General features: G+C 30.6%; 2 protein-coding genes across 2 annotated transcripts; both read right to left on the bottom strand.

Moving 5' to 3' along the window:
* Positions 1–5,378: 5,378 nt before the first annotated feature.
* LOC136222597 (endochitinase EP3-like) lies at positions 5,379–7,027 on the bottom strand. Its single transcript, XM_066010350.1, has 2 exons — positions 6,601–7,027; positions 5,379–5,782 (listed from the first exon to the last, which is right to left on the bottom strand). The coding sequence occupies exons 1-2, from the start codon at positions 7,025–7,027 to the stop codon at positions 5,379–5,381; spliced, it is 831 nt and encodes a 276-aa protein (XP_065866422.1).
* A 4,720-nt stretch (positions 7,028–11,747) lies between these two features.
* Positions 11,748–13,167, bottom strand: LOC136223153 (endochitinase PR4-like). Its single transcript, XM_066011010.1, has 2 exons — positions 12,695–13,167; positions 11,748–12,293 (listed from the first exon to the last, which is right to left on the bottom strand). The coding sequence occupies exons 1-2, from the start codon at positions 13,104–13,106 to the stop codon at positions 11,887–11,889; spliced, it is 819 nt and encodes a 272-aa protein (XP_065867082.1). The 5' UTR covers positions 13,107–13,167; the 3' UTR covers positions 11,748–11,886.
* Between the last annotated feature and the right edge of the window lie 4,670 nt (positions 13,168–17,837).

Consider the following 17,837-nt stretch of genomic DNA (forward strand, 5'->3'; position numbering starts at 1 on the left):
TTAATTTTTGTATATTTTTTTAATTGGTTTTCAAATAATTTTCTTGTATAAAAGTTACAATCGAAGAAATTAAAGATTAATGAATCAAAATTTATATATATAAAGATAAAAATATATTTTTTTTAGAGGTTGAATTTTATATTTTATAAGTTATATGTAAAAATAAAATTATATTTTTTATATTTATATAATAAGTTCGGTTCGGTTATTGGTTATACAGATATATTTTTTTAGTAACCGAACCGATAACCGAATACCAAACTAAGCAAAAATTAAAACCGAACCGAACTAAAATTTTGGTTCGGTTATCGGTTTGGTAATCGGTTACCGGTTATTTTACTCACCCCTACGTTCGACATCTTTCCTTGCACTATCGTGCTTTTGTTTGAAAGTAAATTTCTTAAGTTCAACCACATGTGGAAAGCTTTTTACAAATGTAGCCCAGTCGTGATATATACCATTTATTAGATAGTATCACATCTTGTTATTGATAGTGTATTGCTCTTCTAGAGCTACTCCATGTAATTTGTCTCGAACAAAGTCGATCTGTTCAACACATTGAGGTTATTAGTCGACCCATCAACACTGGTTGACAATGTATTTCTCTTCTAGAGCTACTCCTTGTAATTTTTCTCAAAACAAAGTCGATTTGTTCAACACATTGAGGTCATTGGTCGACCCACCAACACTGAAATACACATGCGATATCCATAGATCCTATTAAGCGAATGCTTCAAGCATGATTATAACAATCCCATGATCTCATCTAGTGTTTTGTCCTTCCATCCAACTGGACAATTCTCCCAAGCCTAGTTCCTACAATCAAGACTTCTAAGAATCAAAGGAAGCCCATGGATTTCCTCGTCCATTAGAAATAAGTGATTAACATCAGTAGCATTAGGGCTCCTTATATGCACTGCTCTGAAAACCTTGATAATAGCACGATAAAAAATTTCTAGGCATTCTAACACAATGCACTCACCATTTTTTATGTACTCATTTTTACAATCAATGGCCTCTTTATACGCAGCCATGCGAATAGCCATTGTGTATTTTTGAAGTGGAGTAAGTCCCTTCTTTCTTGCAGCATAAACCATGTATTGCAAATACACTGTGTGATTCTCCAAGGCCTCCGTTACACATAGGGACAATGACCTACTCATTCAAAACCTTCAACGAAAAAAATGGTCATTATATACTCTTCATCAGCAAAGTAGCCTTCAACTAGTTTAGTAATTCAATTTCTTGTTCACTGCTTTTTTAGTTGTCATCATTTTACAGTCTAGAGATAGCTCATTTTTCAGTTGTCATCATTTTATAATCGGGAGACAACTCATTTTCGGTTGTCATTGTTTACAGTCTGGAGATAACTCACGAGTTAGTTGTCATCGTAAAAATTAGATCAATTCCCTACTTAAGTTCTCCATAATCGCTCTTTTAATTATGTTCAACTAAAACCTTCAGTTACCAATGGCTTCTTATTACTTTACCAATGGCTTCCCTAACTTTCATCCTGAAAGAAGCATACTCTCAACATTGAATAAGTCTGATTGCATTGAGAAGATTCTTAGTTACTAATATAGTGCAATCCGCATATATGGAGAGACCTATGTTAGTCCATCAATGTTTTTTTTATCCGGAAACTCCATTTATATTTTATTTCATATACATACTATACACTTGTTTTGATTCTTATGCTATAAGCATTACATGTCATTCAAATTTGCTCTAAAGGAATAGTCGAATGATTTGATTGAATGGCACATTCTTGTACATATCCAAACATTTGAAAATACCGATAAATGAAAGTTTTGTTTCCTAGGTTATTCAGTGATAATTAGAGTGGAATTATCCCATGAAAATATTACAACTTCATCATCTTTTTAAGATGGACAGAGGCTGCAACGTCTCATGAGGTCCATCGCACTAATTCTTGCTTGATGGTGCAAAGCTAGGATCGCTATAAATTAGAGGTTGGAGTACTACAAAATATTTGTGCTTTGAAGAACGATTACTTCCCGATGAGCTTGGCCAATAAATAGAGGAGATGCTCCACAAAATAATTTCCTTGTGAAATATAAGAGGTATATTGCGGAGGACAATGTGATCTACCTTATAATATAGTTAGGTGTAGTTGCAGACCTGTTCAAGAAATATGGACGAGTACGAGCAAAACAGTTATTATTCTATAAATAGTACAGAAATCAAGAAGGCAGGTACACAATTCCCTTTATTTCTACATTACTTCACTCTCCCTAAATTACGTATTCTCAATACTAACTTTGGCATTGGAGAGGGTTCGCCGGTCATCGGCCCCCTGTCTAACAGCGTTTCTTCCTTTCAGGTTATCAGTATTGTGTTATCATCAAGTAAAGGATATTTCGATATCAGGTGCAAATTTAAACTTCACGTTTTGAAGTAAGATCAATTTTAATTTTACGTTATCGAAAATTAGAAGAAAATTAGAAAAACTGATTTAACTTGTATTTCTCATATTTCTCAAATGTGAAATTTCATATACTAACTCATATTTATATCTCAACAAATTTGAAGTTAATATCAAATTTATTAACTAGTATTTGAGTTTTAATAAATGATAGATAATTTATCTGCCTTGAAAGAAAGATCTTAGATGCAATACTACTTAAACTCGTCTTATCTGAATTATAATACAAATTCAATGTTGAGCCAATCTATTAGTAAAATAATTAATAAAATATAATTTAATATAATATATATATGTAAGAGATTATAATGGTGTCTGAAAGGGAGAAGATGGATTAGACATTTGGTATTGTTATTTACCGTCCTAAATTACTTTTCATCGTCCTCGTTTGGACAATTTTACCATTTTCATAGTTTTTTTTCAAAACTGAATTTTTTTTAGAGAATCGGCTAAAATTTGGCCTAGGCGGATGCGACATCTGCCCCAACCATGGCGGGGGCGGATGCCGCATCCGCTTAGGCCAAATTTTGGCCGGTGTAAAATCATAAAAATTTTTGTGACGAAAAATATTAAATTGTTCAATTTTTTGTGACGAAAAATACAAAATCGTCATAAAAAATATGTATTATTTTCGTGAGTTCTTTGATAAAAAAAAAATGTAAATTTTAATGTTTCCAACTCGTAATCATCCATTTCTGGGGTTCGGTGTCACACATCAATTATTTTCATAATTTGAATTATTGTTGTCCAGGTTTATGATTTTGGACAGAGAATTTTTAGTTTTTGATCAAAATTATGAGAATGGCAAAAAAAAAGTTCAAATGAAGACGGTGATAAGTAAAATGAGGACGGTATTTAGCAATCCACTTATGAAATCCTTTGTTGTTAGTTATAATTTATATTCATTCACTGAGTAACAAATTGTACTCTTTATCCATAGCTTGTCTAGGGATGGTAATGGATAGAGCAGTAGTAGATAGTGTAAACTATTACCTATTTATTTCGTATTCGTCATGGTCGTTCATGACCTTTTGTAGGCCCCGAATGAAAGAATAAATTTGGGTCGTCCTTTGATATAAATTTTTTAAAAATAAAACTTCTGTAAAAGTTGAAATAGAGGTTCTCGGGCATTCTAAATAGGTTGGCACCTCCCAAACACCTAAATGTAATTTTAAAATGTGCTAAACAAAATCAATATTATTAAGAATACAACTTCAAAATATGTTAAACAAAATCAGACGGTCATGCCTCAACTCTTCTAAAACTTAATAATCAAGGATGACCCTGCCTCAGCTCTTCAAAGACTTTAACAAATACAAACAATATACAAATTAATAATCTATCAAATTGAATAAAAATAAAGCACTAAAAATTGAATAAATCAAATTCAATAATCTATTAAATTCAATCATCTATCAAATCCAATAATCAAAGCAGCCAAAACAAATGCAATAATCAAAGCAGTAAAAAAATCAAATTCAATAATCTATCAAATTGAATAAATCTATCAAATTCAATAAATCAACGCGGTAGAAATAATAAAAACAATAAAACTTATCAGAGACAAAAGATAGGCAGCAAACTGAACGTAAGCAGCAAAACAAAACCGAAGGCAGATGCCAGAACGCAGCACGCAAGGGCAAATTGGAAGGCAAACGCAGCAAAAGGGAAGGATGGAAGGCTAAATCGCATATATCACGAAAGGGAAGGACGGAACGAAAGGATAAATCGCAAAAAAGAAAGGACGGAAGGCTAAGACGCAGCAAAGGCAGACGCATCATGCATGGGCTAAATCGGAAGAAATCCATGAATCACGATTAAAAAAAGAATTTTTTGAGAAGAATTTTTTGAATCCTAAATCGCATCGCATGCGGCATCTGTCTATACTGTAGGTAGGTTAATATGTTTAATAAGTCTTCTTTTAAATATATTACTGAATTAAAAAAAATTTGGAGCCCCTTAGATTTATGGGCCCTGGGCCTGCGCTCCAAAAATCAAGGCCCAGGAGCAGCCCTGGTACCCGTCTTATTATCTCAGTAGGTATATTTCATGAATTTTATATCTGTTCTCATTTAAATCGTGAGTACACTTCATAAATTCCATACATGTTTCGTTTAAATTGTGGGTATACACCTCTTAAGAATCAATACATAAATCAAAAAATATTACAAATTTATCAAAAGATAAATTTAATATTCATATATAATTCTTTTCAAAAAAAATATCCCTATATAATTCATTTATAATTTAATAAATATTTCAAATTCAAAAATTTTAAATCAGTCTTAATCAATAAACATAAATTGGATTATTTGTTAAAGTCACAGGATGAAAGTCAAATATATGGTAGGTGCCGGATAATGGATACCAGGAAGGGGTATTTCTTTACTCGTCTCATACTCATTCGGGTATTTTTCTAGCCCATACTCGTCTCATATATTTTAAGGATAATCTCATTAGAATCGGTAGTCTCGGGTACCTGCAGGTAGAGTAATTATTGGCACCCTACTTGCGTCCATTGAGAACACTTAGTTGTGCAAAGGTATTTATGACCATTGTAACCAATCGAGACGCATTGGAAACTCTGTATAACCATTTTGACCTAATATGAACAATAGGGGATGATGATGTTAATGAACTATTTAAACTAAAAGGGTTAAGTTGATGTTTAAGGTTCAAGAATAGTTTTTATTGTCCATGAGACATCCTGTCATACAAATGTCTTTTGAGTTTAAAGTGTGTACAACACGTATTCTAATTTACCAATTAATATGATTGTCATGATTGCTATAAAAAGCTCTGTTACCATATCAATAACCTATTTGAATGAAAAACTTAAGGTGGTAATTAAGGTTTAATAATAGGTTTTATTATTATCTCTTACATTTTGGATTTCCATAAGTGGTAGATGACAAAGGTTTATTGTAAATAATTAGCAAGTGAGGTTACCACCAGGAGATACACCTAATTGGTTACAATAATCAACATAATACTGAACCCTAGCTTGAACTGTTTCAGTATTTCCACCATCACATTCAATATCATTAATTGCTCGAATTGTAGCTCCAAACCCCTCACTTATATCAGGTTGTACGGAGTCCATCCAGTACCACAAAGCAGTCTTGAATGAAATTATAGGGTCATTTGCGACGGTTTCCGGCATGTTTACTCCGTCGAAACCAATTTCTTCTCCGGCAGGTCCATAGTTGAAGTTCCATGATAGTTGTATTGGTCCTCTCCCATAGTACCCTTTGTTAGGGTTGCATGGATAAATTGTGTCGGATTGGTCACAATAGTCTTTGGATGGACCATCTATCTCTTCTATGTAGCAGAAATCTGTTCAACACCAAATAGATATAGAGATAAGTTTGTGAATAACTAAGAATTTCTCAACATTAGGCTTTGTTTAATATGGTCAGAGTATTTTGGATTCAAGTTGTGACAACTTTATTAATTTTGATTAAAAACACATGGTGGAATAAGGGGCGGATACAGGGAGGGGTCCGGCCTCCTCCGTACGCCGGAACCACCATGACTAGAGATAGTTTCGGCCCTTTGTCTCCACAAAATTTGAGGTTATGGTGGTTCTGGCCTCTTGTCTCCAAGAAATTTTGATCGGGTGCTGAATTAGCACCTTCAAAATTGGCTCAGGTACTGTTAGGTCTCTTTAAATCCAAAATTCTATTTTTTTTTTTTTTTATCTGTTAAGCCTCCTTAAATCCACATTTCTAAATTTTTTTTTGACATGATACACTGTTGTTAATTCCAAATTTCTAAAGTTTTTTTCATATTAGGCTCTCCCTAAATCCGATTTTTTCTATTATACATAATCTTTTTACATGTTAAGAATCTTAAACACGATATAGTTTAATTTTGAGAAGTTTTACATTGGTAGCTAAAAAATGGTTCTTGAACACTCATATTATAACGTATATATACGATTTTTTTTTAAATAAGTTCGATTTAACAAAAAAAAAAAAATACACGCGCATGTAAAATCAGCCACCAACCGACCAATCCTATATTCGCCACTGGATGGAATGGTGTAAGAAATTAATATAAAATCTATTATTATACCTTAACTATAAACTTGAGCTTATTAGTTTAACCGGTTACCGACACATAAAAGTGACAATAAAATTGAGAAAACTTACGTCCAGTTTCATGAGTAACATGAGCAAAGAAAGCAGCAATCTCGCGCTTAGAATCATCAACAGAACCAACTTTACCGAATCTAGGATACGAATCCAAAGCTTCAAGAAATCTATGTCGAGAGTAGAAATTCTTTCCAGCACAACCAGCATCAGCTACATCAATTATCCCATTAAAAAATCCAGTAGTGACAACATCAGCGACGGAAACATCGTTCGTCGGAGAAGCAGAAGTACAAGGTCCTTCTTGGCACCCAGCTCCGCAGTATTCAACGGATGTACCGCAGTAACCCCATTGGCTACAGCACATATCCGAAGTGCAGCCGCAGCCCTGAGCCACCACATTATCCGGCACGATTCCGGCTAGGAATATTCCTGCAGCTAAGACAATAATTAGAGATAGATTAATGTTTCTGCTATAAAGTGCCATTTTCGGAGTGGGATGCGAATAGAGGTTGGGAGCATAAGGACTTTATAGAAAGTTTGAGTTCTCAAGTGGATTGGCAAATAGTAGTTTGGTACTTGTAATTGGTCAACTTTTAAATTTTTGTGCCTTAAATTTGTTTTAGTGAAATATAACTCATGGCTTTTATTTTTTTTGATAAAATCTGGTATATAGACGAAATTGTCACACTTTTTTTTATAAAAAAAAAATTTGCACACAATGCGTTTACATTAAAGAAGAAAGAAAAATCACCACCAGACCCGAATGTGATTCGAACCCATGACCTCCCAAGGCATAGATAAACTCTCAACCACTAGGCTAAGAGTCATGTTAAAGTTGGTATTCATGTTAGCTCAAATCAAAATTTAGATATTAGTTATTGTGTTAATAATATTTTAATAAATTAACTTAAATATCATCCATTTTAATATTTAAAATTTATAAAATATTTACTAATTTTGCAAATTATAATATTAATAATTTGAAAGCAAAATTGATATACTTTAATTTAAATCTAGACAATTTCTCCTCATTACTAAATTTAGCTATTATTTTAACCTTGATTCACGTTTTGAAATGTAAACTCTGATTTTTAATTTTTGTTATAAAAACGAAATTTTCACAATTAACATTTTTAGAAATATTTTCTATGAATTATTTACTTGACATTGTATCAGGTACTAAAAAAAGTTAAGGATCAAATTCACACATCTCAAAGCCTTGAAGTTTGTGATATTTGTCAAAATATTATAAACTTCAGAATTGAATTGAATATCTAATTTCGATTTGGGTTTAATTAAATCTATCTATCAATTTTATGAGCTAAATTAATTAACTCCTAATTCATTGTATAAGTAAGGTCAAAATGGACTATAGAATTATTATTTTTCTTAACAAGTTTTGGGAGCATAGAGAGACTTGGTATATTTTTTAATTTAATTACATATGTATTAAAATTCCACTAACCTAAAGGTGATATGGACAAGCATTAACGTCAAAAATTAAGTTTAAACAAATAGTATGCTTAGCAACATAACGAAGATAAAGACCGTAATTAGGTTGGGTGCGTATTTTACTATATTTAACTATGTCTAGGTATGTTTCGGAACAAAATTTTAATGTTTTCTTATGTATATATGGACTACGTCAATCAATACAATACACAAATTAATAAGTAGGGGTGGATACAGTTCGGTTAATCGGACTATTAAGTAAAAAAAGTTAATCAAACTGTTGTTAATGGTTTTTTAACTATTCAAACCGAAATCGGTCCATATCAATCGGTTAACCATACAACCGGTTAATCATTAATTTCAATTAGCTTTTTCAGTTAACGGTTTTTAATCAATTCTTACTAGTTAACCAAAAATCAACGGTTAATTATAAATTTTTATCCAAACCTAAATTTTTAAACAATATTAAAATACATATAATTTCTAAAATTCAAACGAAACGAATTCATATAAAAGTTCAGAATTTAAACATAAGTACCGAACTAAAAAACAATCCATCAAGTTAAGTAGATTTAAACAGAAGTTTCCACTTATACAAAATTTACTTCACAAGTCGTGTGGCTAAGTAATACGTCGTGTGAATTGTAAGATTTACTAACGCAATGGCTCAAACGTCTCCCCACGACGTGTTGAGCAGCTACAAACCATGTAGAGATGAAGAAAGGTTTTTGCTTAAAAAAGTTTAATTCACATGATATATGGAGCAGCCACATGCCGACGCCGTATGAAATATGAAAATCAAAATTACGCTGAATCAAAAAACAATCACACACCGTATGGAATTAAAAGCAAATACGTTTCAATCACGTTTTCAAGGTTCAATACGATGAGTTTTGGTCGAACAACGGAGGTTATGGGAGCGGAACATCTCGGGAAGCTAAGGGGTCGTAGAAGCCAAGATTATATATATATATATATGATCTTATTTATTCGAATTGGGCTCACATATGACCTTCAGGATGGACTTTCATGAAGAGTAGACCTGGGCCTACAATTAACCATGGAGAAATCCATATTCCAACATTAACTTTAGATTTTTTATATTAATATCATAATTGGTTATAAAATTACAATTAAATCATATCGTTAAAATTAATTTTTAATATTTTATTCAAAAAACATTAATTTTCAATATGTCACAGTATGATTTTATACTTTAATTTATAAATTATAAATCTCAATTTATAAATTTTAAATACTAAAAAAGTATATTATAAATCCCAATTTCTAAATCTTAATTCTTAAAATATATTAAAATTAATAATTTTATTAGTTTGACATAATTTAAATGATTAGATAATATAATTATAACTAAGTTTTTAAAAATTTCCCCCATTAACTTTGTAATTTAATAACTTTATTAACTTTGTAATTTCTATTCACTCAAGACATTTTTTAGAAAACTTTATTTTCTTATAAATATATCAGTAATATTTATAAATTTTGAGTAATTATGATCTTATAAACTGTATAAGTAATTATGATCTTATAAACTGTAGCTCAGGTATTAGTGATGATATTAGTAGGAAAGAGAATTTCCTTGTTGCTTACTCATTTGTTGTAAATGAGCTGAGTTGCTCGTTCGGTTTGATAAAAGTTCGATCGAGTTCGGTTTGATTTATAAACGAGTCGAGTTTAAGCACGACGAAACTCGACTTAAAAGCTCGCGAGCAGGCTCAATTATAAGTTCATGAATAAATTCGATTATAATATTCATGAACACGTTCATGAACAAGTTTGGTTTGATTATTATTTTAATAATTAATAGTATTTCTATAAAGGGAAAAATTTAAAACAATGTAGTGTTGTATATTTCACAACAATGAATATAATTAATAAAATTAATGGGTTGTTCGCGAGAGAAATTCATGAGCAGAATTAACGAGTTGCTCGTAAGAAGCTGGTGAATAGTTCACGAATAGGATGTTAAGCTCGAGCTCGTCAGTTTTCTAACGAGTCGAGCATGAGTAGGTCAAGGTTTAGCTCGATTACAGCCCTACTTATTAGGATTTTTTATTTTTCTTTTAGACTAAATCAATATTTTGTCTTGACCTGTAAAAATATAATTAATTTTAATTAAAAGACTTTATTACTTTTTTTTTATCTTATTTGTTACTTTTTTATTAATTGCTCCCACAAATTAATTTTTATATATTCGTACATAAAAATGCAAATTAAATGGGAGTATATTTGGTAAAAATCAATTAATATATATGGATTGGATCAAAACATCATGTATTATAGAACATATGGAGTAGATTTTGAGGGTGTTTGTTTTAGCTTTTCTGATGAGCTTTTAGCGTTTTTTCTGAAAACTGCAGGAAATATAATGTTTGGTTATGTTTATATAACCGTAGCGTTTAACATTTTTTCTGAAAACTGCAGTATTTTGAAGCTTTTCATGAAAAGCTCATATTTGAAGCTTTTCATAAACAGATGTTTGTAGTTATTTGTTATTGACAAAATTATCCTACTTATTTCCACAAAATATGTTTCTTTTTTAACATTATTTATATTTCTACAACATAATTACCGGGAGAACAAGGTCTTGTTGCGTTCAATAAATTTTTTATTTTTATTTTTATTTTTTATATAGATTATTTTTATTAATTTGTGTAACACATTTTTTATTTTATAATAGGATAAGGTGCAAAAATACCCATTACATTTATAGCTAATAGCAATTTTAACTTTAACGTCTAAAATGGTGCAATATACCCCTAACGTTGACAGTCAATAGTAATTGTATCCCTAACATTGACTAGTTGGGTCAATTTGAGAAATAAGTAATCAAACTGTGTGAATATTGCCATCTACACTTCATATGTGCATCATTTTATCACCATTAGTAACAGATCACAGACATATAATTAGACGTGAAATTTAAGAAAAATAAAAAAATATTGTCTTTTGTACGAGTTTGGCAAAAAAAATTGAAACATTTCGCTGAATTTATAAATATTAATTTTCAATTTTATTATTAAATCAGAAAAAAAATATGAATCCCTTTTAGAACCAACTGATATGTGCAATTGATGTAGAATAAAAAATAAAATATCCATGTTTTATAACAATGTCTGAAACTGACCCAACTTGTCAATGTTAGGGGTAAAATTGCTCGAAGTTGCCAACGTTATGGATAAAATTGCACAATTTTAGACGTTAAGAGTAAAATTACTCCTAGTTGTAAACGTTATGGGCATTTTTTCACCTTACTCATTTTATAATTTCTTTGTTGACTAATTTAAAACATGTCCATATTAGACATTTTAAATTTGAACAGCAACAGTTCAATATGATTTTACCAAACACTAATAATTAACAAACAGCTAACATCAACAGTTAACAGCTGCTAACAGCAACCGCAACAGCTATTAGCTAACCGGTGAACCAAACAGACCCTTTATCTTCTAATCAATTATTTGTGTATATTTTTGTCCTGACTTATTTAAAATGTTAGTATTTGCTCTCAGTCTATTATTTGTTACATTTTCTCCTTTAACTATCAAAGATTAGTATTTGTCCTTTTACCTATTATTTATTAGTAACGTTTGCTTCTTACCTATTCAAAATATTTATTTTCGTCTCCTAACAGATTATTTAGTTACATTTTCCCATCCACAATTTTTTAAAATTATCATTTTTTTTATTACTAATAAGACCAAAAGTAAGCAAATTAAATGGAGGAGACATATAGAAGATTAATTTTATTAGCAAGAAAATTAGAGGTACATGATAAATAAAGTCTGACAAGAAGTCAGACTAATTATTCGACTCAAATAAGGTAACAACAAGAGTACATGTATTATTATTCACTTACCTAAGTATAATTTAACAACTAAGGTTATCACCGGGTGCAACACCAAACTTGTTACAGTAATCAGTGTAATAACCAATACGAGCCTGAACAGCACCAGAGTTACCACCATTACATTCAATTGCACCATTAATGGCTCTAATGGTAGCTCCAAAACCTTGTGTTACGACGGGTCTTACATTAACCATCCAATACCAGAGTGCTGTCTTAAATGACACAACAGCATCATTTGCAACTGTTTCAGGTGCGTTTAGACCGTCGAAGTTGTTGTCTTTACCAGCAGCTCCATAGTTGTAATTCCATGTTAGTTGAAGTGGTCCTCTTCCGAAGTATAACTTGCCTGCAACGCATGGGTAATCTGTCCTTGTTTCATCGCAGTAATCTTGTGTCGCTCCATTTATCTCTTCTATGAAGCAGAAATCTGCACCACATCAATGGGAAAAAGTTTTAAATCCACCGTAAGAAATAGTTTGGGAATTGATTAAGGGTAAATGACATACGTGGTGTACAACTTTTATTCTATTTTATACTTTGATGTACAACCTTCAATTTTGCAATATATAACATTTTGGTGATCTCCCACTAAAATGTAAGACCGGTAATTGTGACTATCAACGCGAAGTCAACGTACCACGTTAGCAATTTGACCTTATTTTTATGAAATTCAAATTGCTGACATGATATGTTTACCGTCACAATTACCGGATGTACACTTTAGTGGGTTTTCACCCCAAAAATTGTACACTTTTATATGCAAAATTGAAGATTATAAGATAAATTTTGTAAATCACGTATGTAACAAACACGTAAAAAAGAACTTACGTCCAGTCTCATGAGTGACATGAGCAAAGAAAGCAGCAATTTCACGTTTAGAATCATCAGCTGATCCAACTTTACCGAACTGGCCATAAGAATTAAGAGCATTAAGAAATGCATCTCTGGTGTAGAAACTCTTGCCGGCACATTCAGCACCTGCTTGATTTATTATGCTGTTAAAGAAATCAGGAGTGACTATATCGGCAACCACTACACCACTTCCACCGGGAGGTGTAGAGCCGCCGCCGGTGCAAGGTCCAGCTTGGCACCCTTCGCCGCAGTACTCCGCACCCAGGCCGCAGAACCCGAATCTGCTGCAGCAGAGATCGGGAGCACAGCCGCAGTTTTGTGCCATTACATTTTGGGAAATGATCAGAAAAAGAGAGAGCACGAGGGATGATAGAACATAGTTTGCCATGTTTGAGTGTTCTGTAAGGGGAGAAGTTTGAGAAGTTTTGTGCTGAGAAAATAAGGGTAGATGGAGAGGTATTTATAGTGATAATTGAGGGAGGGAAAAGTATTTCACACCTGTAAAAGTGGTACTTATGGTTTTGAATACTAGTAAAAGAAGAATGTTTGCTAAGTATATTTTTTATATCACTCTAGAAGTTTATGACACTGCACAAAGCGATTTTTGTACAATCAAGTTTATGATTAAAGGCAGGGATAACATGTAAAATCGGTAGTTTTCACTTGATCAGTGACTGAATAAGTGAATTTATTCAGTTACCATCTAGACGGTGTGAAAATTACTGAGTGTAAAAATACCCTAACATTGACAAGTTCACTCAATTTGAGAAATAATTTATCAAATTGTTTTTTTAGTCATGAATGTTGTCATCTATACTGCATCATATTTATCACATTTATGATTATACGTGGAAAAAATTCAAAAAAAAAAACAATTAAAAAGATATGAGTATTTTTTTTTTTTTTTGGTAGAAAAGGAAAAGAAAAACGAATAACAACAAACTACCCAGGAATTAGCCTAGGGAAGCTAACCCCAATCCTATCTTCTAAGAGAAGATGAGAGATGAAACTAGGGGAAACAGGAAGGGTAGTAACGCCTAACGTCCCTTCATGGCCCGCCGCCGCCAAGCGATCAGCAACACGATTCTGCTCTCTAAAAATGTGTCTGAACTCTACGAACTCAAAGGAGGAGCAAAGCCTTATAATAGCTTTGATGAGGTTGCGACTGTTAAGACCCATAGAATGATTCTCAGAAATCATTTTGATTGCTTCCAAATTATCAGACTCCACAGAGAGCCTCTTAACACCCAGCCTTTTAGCAAGATTGATTCCAGTAAAAAAAAGATATGAGTATTGATTTTGGTACGAGTTAGATAAAATAAAAATTCAAATATTTTTTTTTGAACCAGAAATTCAAATATTTCATCGAATTTATAGATATTAATTTTCAATTCTATTATTAAGTCATAAAAAATATGAAAAAAAAATAGAACCAACGGATTTACAATTGCTGTAAAATAATAAACAATATATATGTGTTTTATAATAATATCTATAATTGATCAAACTTATCAAAGTTATGGATAAAATTAGTTTTGACTATCAATATTAAGAATGAAATTACATTATTTTAACCGTTAGGAATAAAATTGTTCCTAACTATAAACGTTAGAATTATTTTATCTTTTATTGATAAATAATGATCGGGTTTATTTTGCTATATCAATGGATTATCTTTAGAACTTTTTGTAACCAAAAAGTATAATTCATTAAAAAGAATGAGATTAGATATAATTTAGTCATGTTATTATTAAAAAGGGTGGATTTAGTTTTATATATAAAACAGTGCAATATTAAATTTAAACTAACGTCTATCAAACAATAGTACAATTTTCGGTTCTCCTTAGAAAAGGTGAGTTTTTTTTTTCTATATGCAATATCATGTTCTTGTCACCTTCCAACTTTCAGTTTCCCAACTTAAACTTGCATATTTTTTATTAATAGAAAAGAACTTAAATTTATATTCCACTAACGAGACTTGAAATTACACTCAAACGTTAGGATTAATTAAGAATATAATGTTTTAACTAAATTTCCATCCAATCCAAAACAAAGAGAAAAATAGGTCACCATATAAGAAATTAAGCACTGTATTTTAAATAAATAAATTATTATTTTTATCTTGTCCGTTTTAAGGAATTGAAATCAAATTTGAATATTTCAGAAAGTGCGTGTAGACTGAGGATAGTATAGAGTTGATTTTGATATTTTTCTTGGGGATGCAGCGACTAGAGACCAAAAAGTTATTTATTAAACCATCACAAATCATTATAATCATTAAATATATTATCACTTATAATTAGTCAATTAATCTTCATCTAAATATTTTTGGTTTCCTACGATAATAGATTTGTGATTCAATTATCAACGCTAAAGAAATATATACTTATTTGATAAACCTTGCAACATTATTTCGTTATTATTCAACAAATTATTTATTTTTATTTTTAAACAAATCCGGTCAATTAAGACGAGATTAATTGGATTCTGTTAAATTAATATTTAAATGGTGTCGGAAGATGTTTAATGTTCGTGATCGGTGAAATATTATAATCAAGATGCATACTGATTTTTAGTTCATTACCGTTTCTACGGCAATGGATCAAGAACGTTTCGAATTAGTATATTATTATCTTACAGTTTCATTCTCTCTGATCTTTAATCAGTTAAACATGAGTAGATCACTAATTCTGGATACTCTGTAGGATTGTAAATCATCTTTAAAGATTGGTGTTTTATTGTTAGGGCATTATCTAGACTACAGTATCTCGGAACTAGAGCATACACCAACAATCTGTCACTTATATTAGTTCCGACTAAGCAAGAGCTTATTTCTTGTAAGCTTAACATGATCCTCATGTTTAAGCTGATCCAATGAGTCCTCTGCTGGATCCTCAACATTTTTATTTGACTCAACTTTATTAGTCTTTAGATCTTTATTGCCTACTTCACAATTAAAATGTAATCCCCTGAATACGCCTTATGAATAGGGTTGCCTAGAGATGAGAAAATATTAGAAAAAAATAAACAATCAATAATGTAAAGATAAGAAAATGTAATCCCAGATAATGTTCAATTTCCAACAATGTGCTTAGAGATGAGAAAATATTACAAAAAAATAAACAATCAATAAGGTAAAGATACATATTGATCTACATTACAGAAAAATCTACGTTAAACATTATTTTAGTGTTAATAAAATTTTCAGTAATTAGTTTGTGTTATATATTTTAAATTACTTATTTAAAGATTTGTAAAGATTTTTCCTTATTATTTATGAAAAAATATATCATTCTATTAAAGGAATAAACAAATATAACTCGAAAAAAATAAAGAAAAATAAAACACCACACAAATCTAAACTAGAGTTAGTACAAAAATATACGAAAGAAAACAGTCCATAAATAACAATAAAAATCATAAAACTATAAATCACATATCGAATGAAATTCAATACTTTCTACAAATTTAAAACCGTAGAAAGACAATTGCAATCTAAACTTCATCATTGAAATTTCGGAAAACAGTCTGAATTCATCATGTTGAAATCAAGTAGATCTATTATACTTTTTTCAACAAAAAAAAAATGTCTACTATCATCGTATTAATAAGTATTTTTCAACCTTAATTAAACATTTATATTTTGCTGATTGGAGTAGTAAAAGGAAGCTACAAAAAGGAGAACCAAATAGATACTTAGGAGATGTTTGTTTACTTACTTTTTACCTTTTGTTTGCCTTTTCACTTCAAAATGGAGAGTTTTAAGTGTTTGTGAGGAACTTTATATTCGCATTTTATACATGAAAATTAGTTTTTTTCTCTGCTTTTTAGAAAATCAGCTTTTTCCAACCGTAAACACTGTAGCAGGAAACAACAACAGTAAACAACATGTAAACCAAACAGACCCTTAATACCTCGTCTTCCAAATTCATAAATTCATAAAAATTTGTTTAATTTGAAATAGAGAAAAATAAAATGATAGGAAATTCATGAACCAAATGAATAATCAAAGAAATGGCCTAACTTGTTCATAATATTTTTTTGTTTTGTTTAGGATGAAAAGGAAATGGCCTAACAATATGGTCAAATGATTTTGATGTGGCATTAAAAGTCCAAAAATGATATGAATGAAGAAAATAATAGGAGAGATAAAAACATAAGAGGTGGCAAATAAATTATTTAAGAAAACACTAGTAATTAGAGACTCAATCTCTTCTCTTGTTTTCCACTAAATCCGCCAAATAATTTGACAGATGGAAAGCCCTGCCTGCCCTGCCCTGCCCTGCCTGCTACAACCTTTGAACTTTCCAACATTTTATTTCATCAAAACCACTCTTCATATCTTATTTCTAGCAATCTCTATCTTTTATTTATATATAAAGATGTGGCAATATACCAAACCTAAGAAATGTAAACTTTTGTTCAATATTTTCAATATGGAGCAATTTTGAACCGAGATAATACTCTCGTATATGGGTTCTGTTGTTTGCTCCTCCTTCAGAACTTGAATTTTTATTTCTAACGTTAAGGATATAATATTACATTTTCTAAAAATATTAGGGATACATATGTCGGTAACTAATTTTTGGCGGTCAAAATAATTAACATGAAAATCAATTCATACCATTGCATCTGAACCCTAACATCATTGATTTACGGTTTTTTCTCCGCTACGAAATTGTGATTCATTCAAAGTTGTGAGTAGGATTGCAGATGTTTCCTTCCAGATTATCATCTCTGTATATAATCGAAGAAGAAAATTTTCATTTATACCCACACAGATCTCTACAAGTATCGGCATCTCCACTGAAATTTTATTTATGTTTGTTTTTTAATAAAAAATATTGATTAAATTTGCATTTATATAAATAAAACATCAAAAGTAATGAGAAATAACTATATAATAATTTAATATCTTAATTAAATACAAATAATATGGATACTTTTAATAATTAGATTTATTATATATATATATATATATATATATATATATATATATATATATATATATATATATATATATATATAGGGATGAGATCCAGCGTGACAATGGCTTAAGTTATGACAATGAGCTTATTGTGTGACATAACAAAACTACGTAGTTTTGATGATAATTAAA

This window comes from Euphorbia lathyris, chromosome 3 (assembly GCF_963576675.1).
Source record: "Euphorbia lathyris chromosome 3, ddEupLath1.1, whole genome shotgun sequence".
In the NCBI taxonomy this organism is placed as follows: Eukaryota; Viridiplantae; Streptophyta; class Magnoliopsida; order Malpighiales; family Euphorbiaceae; genus Euphorbia; species Euphorbia lathyris.

What these genes read in the sequence shown, in the direction of transcription:
- LOC136222597 (XM_066010350.1), bottom strand. Translation starts at nt 7,027, where the DNA reads ATGGCACTTTATAGCAGAAACATTAATCTATCTCTAATTATTGTCTTA. An exon ending in TGTTACTCATGAAACTGGAC is followed by an intron (nt 5,783 to 6,600) that starts GTAAGTTTTCTC and finishes GGTGTTGAACAG; the next exon opens with ATTTCTGCTACATAGAAGAG.
- LOC136223153 (XM_066011010.1), bottom strand. Translation starts at nt 13,106, where the DNA reads ATGGCAAACTATGTTCTATCATCCCTCGTGCTCTCTCTTTTTCTGATC. An exon ending in TGTCACTCATGAGACTGGAC is followed by an intron (nt 12,294 to 12,694) that starts GTAAGTTCTTTT and finishes GATGTGGTGCAG; the next exon opens with ATTTCTGCTTCATAGAAGAG.